This window comes from Mandrillus leucophaeus, unplaced genomic scaffold (genome assembly GCF_000951045.1).
Source record: "Mandrillus leucophaeus isolate KB7577 unplaced genomic scaffold, Mleu.le_1.0 Scaffold265, whole genome shotgun sequence".
Lineage (NCBI taxonomy): Eukaryota > Metazoa > Chordata > Mammalia > Primates > Cercopithecidae > Mandrillus > Mandrillus leucophaeus.
The window spans coordinates 906,938-915,295 of NW_012102754.1; the positions used below are offsets into that span (position 1 = coordinate 906,938).

Genomic DNA, 8,358 nt, shown 5'->3' on the forward strand with positions numbered 1-8,358 from the left:
CTCAAAGGGTTAGAGGTGAATACCAGTCACTCAGTAAATACTGTTGGCTTATTCCTTAATATTACTTTACAGTAAAAACAAATGATGGAACAATATTATGAAACTCTTATCTGCTTCATAACCTTCTCTTCTTAGGAAAAAGGCTGCTCCAGGTAAACTCAGGGAGGGTGGTCAGCAGATCATACGCAGGTGAGATACGGATTTTTTTTTTTCTTCCTCAATCAATGCTTCTTAACCAAAAAGTTACATACAGCAGTCCCTGGAAGAAGGGACCAAAAAGAGTTCCATAGCCACCCAAAGACCAATGCAGCAGCTTTCATGTCTGGTGTCTGCTGTGTGTTATGTGACTACAAAAGTCTATAGCACACACTGTCATTTCCACCAGGGATTAGGGAAGTGTGACCTACAAGTCACAGGATGGAAGTGAAAATCACAGGGAAGAAAGAAACCTCATCTTCAAATTAAGCTGTATCAAGCTAAGGGTCACTTGGGACAATGCCCTGAACCACAAAAAAAAATGAATTTTCAATATGTTAGACATATATTTTATAAATAAATAAGCTATTGACAGATTTTGAAACTAAGGTTTTGATGGGGTTTTTGGTTTTCTTGTATTTCACCTGATGGGTTTCATTCTTAAACAAGAAGTTTTCTTGTCCCCTTTGTAACTAATCTGAGATACCAGGTAAGAGATGGAATCAAACCAGACAAACTAGGTCTGACTCACCTTGCTAGGTACGTGACTTTTCCTTAACTTCCCTGAGCCTCGCCGTCCTCATCTGCAGAATGCAAGAGCATTAAATGCAGGCCACTCTGAGGATTACCCAGCACACTGCAAGTACCATATGTTAACTCTGCTTTCTCCCAAATGTCCCATCGTTGTGGGTATATCTGTTTTGTGGGTCATTTTAATTTTCTGTGTTTCTCAGACTCAGGAGTTATAAACCCACCTGACTAGGAGAAGCACTAAAACTTCTCTGAAAAGGCCATTCTACCACCTGGCAAAGGTGGATGCCCAAAGCTTCCTTGCCTCTTCTTAGGAAGCCAAGTGAGGGCCAAATTTAAAAGGTAAAGCCGCGTTTCTCCACTCAGGGGGAGTTCGTGCAGGAAGGGGCCGTGTCTGCTCTGATCTGCGTAGCAATGTGTAGCTGGCCCTCTTCTGTAGGATTTCTCATCCAGGGGAGCATATCAGAAGCCCAGCGCTCCTTATCCCCATGCCCACCCACAACCGAGAACCTCTGCCCTAATCAATGCAGGCTGCTTTGTCTTCTCACACGCCTCAAAACTGATTCAACACACTGGTGAGTCACAGCATCTCCTGGGTTACACACTTGTAAACAAACACACGAAACCCAAAAAGGATACCATGCACACAGCAGGACTCTGAACCAGTGCCTTCTGGTGACCCCTCTGCCAATTTGACAAGGCTCACAGACACCTCCTCAGAAGAAAGCTTTGAAGACATAAAATACAAAGGACTGCAAAGGAAAACGATTGCATCTAAAACCTGAAAAACTCTGGGATATGAACAACAACAAAAAAGTCTGTGATATCTGATAAGTGCTTCTTTATTAAAGAATAAAAGAAATAAAAGATCTAAATAAATAAGACATATTCCATAACACAGTATTCTACAACGTTGAGCCTTCTACACGTCCATTTCACCTATAATAAAAACAGCTCTACCCAACTGTAACATGAAATAAAAGATCTATTAGCACATTTAACAACAAATGTAATTTCATGGCAGTGACGAGCAAAGGCAGTAACTCAAAGTATCTGCTTCCACTGAAGCATGACATGAAAATATCTGTGATTTCTACTGGTGACAGTATCACAGGTCCTGCCTAACACCACTGTGCCTATGTGTGTCTATGTTCATAATTAAAGGAAATGCTGCATTTCAGTTAGAAGTTAATAAAAATAAAAGTGCTATTTTTTTCCCCTTTATAAGTGCATGGAACCCCTAAATTCTCTCTACAGACCCTTTAGGGGTCGCAGGACCTCAGTGAGAGAGCTCCGCACTACAGGGTCCTGTATTTAAGAGTTAACACCTGATCATTCAACTGATAGACATTTAGGAAATAGCTATGTTGCTCTAACTACAGGAACCACAGAAGAAGATACAGAATTAAGTTAAGGCTTTGACGTAAGCATGCTCTAAGAACTTTCAGAATCTCTGCTCAATGTTTATTTTGGTTCTTTCAGTTTTATTATAAGTTGTGTTATCTACTGCCAAACTCACCAGGATTTCTTCTTTTTCCTAACTGTATAATTAAAAACAAAGCAAAGAAACAAAAAAGACACTCTCTCTCTGTTCAAATCTACTATTTGTTTGTTTGTTTGTTCGTTTGCTTGCTTGTTTTGAGATGGAGTTTCACTCTTGTTGCCCAGGCTGGAGTGCAATATTGCGATCTCGGCTCACTGCAACCTCCGCCTCTCAGGTTTAAGTGATTCTCCTGCCTCAGCCTCCCGAGTAACTGGGATTACAGGCATGTGCCACCATGTTTCTCCATGTTGGTCAGGCTGGTCTCAAACTCCCAACCTCAGGTGACTCGCCCACCTGGGCCTCCCAAAGAGCTGGGATTACAGGCGTGAACCACAGCGCCCAGCCTCAAGTCTCCTGTTAAACAAATTTTAGAAACTGTGGCTCAGTGTCATGGAGTGAACACTGAGCCTTTCACACATCCATTTCACCTATAATAAAACCAGCCCTACCCAACTGCAGGCGTTTTACAGGAATGAAATGAGGCAATTTGTGCCAATGTTCTCTGAAAATTGTGTAGTGTTGCCCATGGATGGTCTTCCAATTACACTGTAAATGTCAGTGATTAATCAAAGTGTGAATGGTGCCAAGTGCAGCGGCTCATACCTGATTTCCTAGCACTTTGGGAGGCTGAAGCAGGAGGACTGTTTGAGGCCTAGAGTTTGACACCAGCCTGGGCAACATAGGGGGACCCCATCTCTCAAAAAAAAAAAAAAAATTAAAAATTAGCTGGGCTTGGTGGTACATACATATAGTCCTAGCTACTCAGGAAGCTGAGGTGGGAAGGTTGCTTGAGGCCAGGAAGTCAAAGCTGCAGTAAGCCATATGTGTACCACTGCACCCCAGCCTGGGCAACAGAGCAAAACCCTGCCTCCAAAAAAAAAAAAAAGTTGCCGGGCACGGTGGCTCATGCCTGTAATCCCAGCACTTTGGGAGGCCAAGGCAGGTGGATCACGAGGTCAGGAGATCAAGACCATCCTGGCTCACATGGTGAAACCCTGTCTCTACTAAAAATACAAAAAAAAAAAAATTAGCCGGGTGTGGTGGCAGGCGCCTGTAATCCCAGCTACTTGGGAGGCAGAGGCAGAAGAATGGCCTGAACCCAGGAGGCGGAGCTTGCAGTGAGCAGAGATCGCGCCACTGCCGTCCAGCCTGGGCGACAGAGCGAGACTCCATCTCAAAAAAGAAAAAAAAGAAAAAAAAACTGTATGAGTGGGACCCAGGAGCCTCCTGTGACAGAAATGGCCATGATAGGTACTGCAGGATCACAAGAGGGTCTCCTAAGGAAAGGTAAGTAACACAGAGAGGCCCAAAAAATAATTCTGTTACAAACTCTATTGTTCTCTTGTGAATTTTTTTTTTTTTTTTGCAGACATCTACAGTCTGAAAAAAGCAAATACAAAATCTACCAAGGAGGTTACTGCAGACTCGGTTTTCCACACGATACCACATATCTCCTTGGTGGTACAGACGTCATGAATCAACAAAATGACTTGCCAGGAGCCTCCTATATGCTACAAGACACACTAGAAATTCTAAAGCTTCAACTTCAAGTACAAGTCTAACATGCTTCACAACTACCCTGGTGTGGATTATTCTATTATCATCCCTACTGAAATTGATTATCTGCAGTATTCACAAAGACTCTGTAGGGTTTATGGGTCAATGTAAGCAACACTTTTTTCTTATTAATATCGAATAAAGAGAACCTGAAAACATCCCTAGACACGCCCTAAAGGAGAAACTTGTGGTACCAAACCAACTTGTTTATTATAAATAATCTCACAAATTCAAGAATATTGGAGAGATCAGCCTGTATTAGTGAAAATAATTATAAGAAATTTTTAGAGATGAGACATAAGCTGGTTTTGAACCAAATTATCTGCAGGTAGAAGGACTGGTATCCTTTTTTTTAAGTGACACAGTGATAGATATATAAATTATTGGCTGCCATAAGTTTTTAAAGAGTGAAATTACTTCTAAAATGGCACATTTTGAATAAACATCAGAATCATAAAGTATTCATTTTTAAAATTATCCTTTTTTTTTTTTTTACAAGTGTGCAATATCAAGTTTCACACCCTGGCCATCATGACCACACTGAAAACACTCACCTAGTTTACTGCTCACCCTACCAGGTATCCGCTCTGCAGCCCATCAGCATGACTGGTTTGCTGCTGCAGCGGTATTTGGACTCTCCAAATAACCAGCTTAGTGAGCTTTCACATGAGAGTTATCAGGCTTGGTATACATGTTTTGCTATGTCACATAAATGAGCAGCCTGGATGTTCCCAATATCTTTGGTTTTAAATTTAGACAAACTCCTTCCCAGTGAGTTTCTAAGGACTTGTGGTACTTTTGCTAAGAAACAGAAATAGGAACATTTTCAAATTCTTCTGTACAGTCAAAAAAAAAAAAAAGTTGGCTCCCACCTATAATCCCAGCACTTTGGGAGGCCAAGGTGGGTGGCTTAAGGTCAGGAGTGGCCAGCTTGGTCAGTGTGGACAACATGGTAAAGCCCCATCTCTACTAAAAATACAAAAATTGGCCGGGCATGGTGGTGTGTGCCTGTAGCCCCAGCTACTTGGGAGGCTGAGGCAGGAGAATCATTTGAACCCAGGAGGCAGAGGTTGCAGTGAGCCGAGATAGCACCATTGCACTCCAGCCTGGGCAAGACAGCCAGACTCCATCACAAAAAATAAATAAATAAAAAGTTGGTTCAAATGAAAATCTTAACTTGATCCTCACTCCTCTAAAATTTCTATTCAGAACATTTAAAATTGGGACATTTTATGTGGTTAACCCCTACAGTCGCATTTCTTTGACCACCTTTCCAAAGGTGGCAAGCCATAGCACAGGGTAGCCAGTACAAGATCTTATTTGGGGCCATGGCTAAGAAGAACTGGTCATGATACTGCCATCACAACACACATGGGCAACTACTTACGGAAGTATTTTAGCGTCTCTTCAATTTGCTCAGTTGTGAGGTCAATGTTGGCATCTGGAGAAATGAGAGGTGTATGGAGCCAGTCGTCGTGGTCATAACCGTAGATGGTGTCGGCTCTTAACTTATAATGGGGCAGCTGCTCCTCCAGTAGGCTAATGATCTCAACTTCCGGAAGATCGGTGCTGTTGCACACATCTAAAGACAAGACAACCAAGAAATGAGAGCCCAGAAATGGTTATGGCCTTGCTGCTAGTTAACTAAACTTGTAGCCTGCAGCAGCCATCTTTGGTTATTTATCTACAGCACAAAGAAGCCAGACAAGCCTACGTCAGGAGTCTTTTTCCAATTTAAATTATATTCTCAAAACTTTGAATTAATTGTGTATGCTTACGGCCAAGACCTACCCAAATGTTTCCTGCTGTTTAGTGTACACTATTTAGGAAGAAAAGCCAAAGGTTTTGAGCTTTTATCATCTGAGTTAAGTCTTTCCACTATTTAGGAAGAAAAGCCAAAGTTTTTGAGCTTTTATCATCTGAGTTAAGTCTTTCCTCCAACCCTTTCTCTGGCCATTCTCCTTCAAGTGTTCTACATGTCTGCCAAACTGGTATTAATTTCACCAATATGCCTAACTTCTTCTTGCCACTCTTTTACCATTCAAACTATCCTCCCATCTAGAATTTTGCCTTCATTTAATTTATTCATTCATCTGTTCATTCATCCACACTTCCTTCCTTCCATCCACGCATCCATTTGTATCCTGAGTACCAGGGGCACAGGAGACACAGTGGTGAACAGAAGAGTCATGGTCCTGCCCTTGAAACACTTATATCCTTATAGGGCATCCAGCGATTATACCGATAGGCGCCCATCCTTTAAGGAATACCTTGAATACCACCTGACATACTGGTGTTTTGAGCACACCAAGCAGAATTAGTCTCTCTTACCCTTTCTACACTGACATGCCATTTTGTCAGAACTTCAGTTACTAGACTTATTAAGTGTCTTGTGGGTATTTCAGTATCTGACTCATCTAGTTAGGAGAGGGCAAACTTCCATACACAGCTACCCTTGATCCACCACCTGTACACCATAGCTCTTGGCCCAGGCTGTGCTCAGGGGGTGCATACTAATGCCTGTGACGGAGAACCAATTCACACAAAGCACATTAATGCAGGCCTTTAAACTGCAAACATGACAACATGGCAAACATAACCAGGACATGTACCTTACTTCTCTATCCCAGCGCTTACTCATCGAAGGAGAACACAGACACTGAATTAAATAAGTGCTAATGGGTGAGTGATCATTATCTATCAACTAATTCTGGCATCATCCACTGTATCAGCCCATTGTGCATAAGGCATTTGACACTTATGATGGGAAACAGCCCATGGGAGCAGCAGTGGTCCCGTCAACCCATAAACAAACCAAGTGCTTGTGGTGCACACAACTAGACAGGACAGGAGACTTAACTTGGTATTTTGTTCTAGGAATGAGTCTTCAACAAAGAAAAATTATTCAAAAGATAAGAATATTACTGAGGTTGTTTCTTATTTTTTTTTAAGACAGTGTCTCACTCTGTTGCCCAGGCTGGAATGCAGTGGCACAATCTTGGCTCACTGCAGCCTTGACCTCCTAGCCTCAAGCATTCCTCCCACTTTGGCCTCCCGAGTAGCCAGGACCACTGATGTGCACCACCAAGCCCAGCTAATTTTATTTTTTGTAGAGACAAGGTCTCCCTATGTTGTCCAGGTGGGTCTTGAACTCCTGGGCTCACGCAATCCTCCTGCCTTGGCCCCCCAGTGTGCTGGGATTACAGGCATGAGAAATCTTGCTGGGCCTGAGGTCAATTCTTATCAAAGTCACAGTACCATGTTGCTGCTTTGAAATAGAAAACAAAAATGAGAACCTGGATCAAGTGGAGGACCAAACTCACTCTTCGGTCTCCATCCCTCTCCAAGATATTAGAAGGGGCAGAGAAGAGGGGGAAAAAAATTACTTGTGACAAATAAAACCACACAACAGCATGGGAACATAAAGACGAGATGCTGAGGACGAACCAAAAGTATGAGGTATTCCTAAATATGGTAAGATCAAATTAAAGGAGAAAGGCCCAGTCTTACATATGAGCATTCATTCACACATACGTACATGTCTACACACGCACAGGAAATGACTGGTGCAGTCAGTAGGAGTAGATCCTGGGGTGCTCCACACGGGAGGCTACTGTCAGAAGGAGCAGGAAGGGCCAGGGGCAGGGATTCACTGCAGAACCAAAGCAGGAACAGCAGAGAGGACCAGTCCCTTCCCTGTTCCCCCTGCTTGAGCCAAGGCCAGGAAGGCAGCAAGGCAGTAACTGTGGGGGCTGTACACACTCAGGTAGAACATGGAACACCTCTGCCTGGAAGAAGAGCAATGCCAGAGACTTTGTGTCAAATAAGAAGGCCACTCAACAGGTGAAAAAATTATGGATTTGTGAGAAAAGAGAGCGTAATGACTCATGACCCTTTGGGCAGGAGCCCACTGAAAACACCTGTCAGCACCCACCTACCTCCTGCAGCTTCCTACCATTCCATACTAACAGCTCTCCCTCAATTCAATACGCAAACCTTCGCCATAGAGCATTTCCACTCAGGGAGTTGGCATGGTTTTCCAAAATGCCAAGGAAAGGGTTAAAAATGAGAAAGTGAGGACATTTAGAATTTTACTTGGTGCTTTAAAAAAGCAGTTCAGTCCTGGAGGGCGGACTACATCTCACTGCTGGGACTTCTCTGCCTCATGAGGGAAATGTCACAGCAAGTACACTTGGTATTTCAGCCAGCCAAAAACAAGACCAGACCTGCTCCGTCACTTTGCAAAGCTCTGCTGGGAACAGAAGTTACGTCCTCCCCCAGGTAGAGCAATAGCCCAACCTCAAGGCGGAAGATTTCTCATATTTCTTCCCATCTCCCACTAGCAATAAACCACCATTCAAAGGCTCAAGATGGGCCCGTAATAGGCAAATATTTCCTCTTCTCACTATCAAGTAAAGAGTGAGTTCCCATGAAGTTCATCTCTGGGAAAGAACTCACAGTCATAAAACGCCACCATGTGTGTTGGGAGCAAGCCTCCAAAATCTGGCCATAAACTGGCCCCAAAACTGGCC

General features: G+C 43.1%; 1 protein-coding gene across 1 annotated transcript in view; it reads right to left on the reverse strand.

Moving 5' to 3' along the window:
* The window catches only part of TRAK1 (trafficking protein, kinesin binding 1), a 140,478-nt gene that overhangs the window by 98,306 nt on the left and 33,814 nt on the right, over positions 1 to 8,358 (reverse strand). The window contains exon 3 of the mRNA XM_011984282.1: positions 5,214 to 5,408. Within this exon, the coding sequence (XP_011839672.1) occupies positions 5,214 to 5,408 (195 nt within the window). The remainder of the gene's footprint in view (positions 1 to 5,213; positions 5,409 to 8,358) is intronic.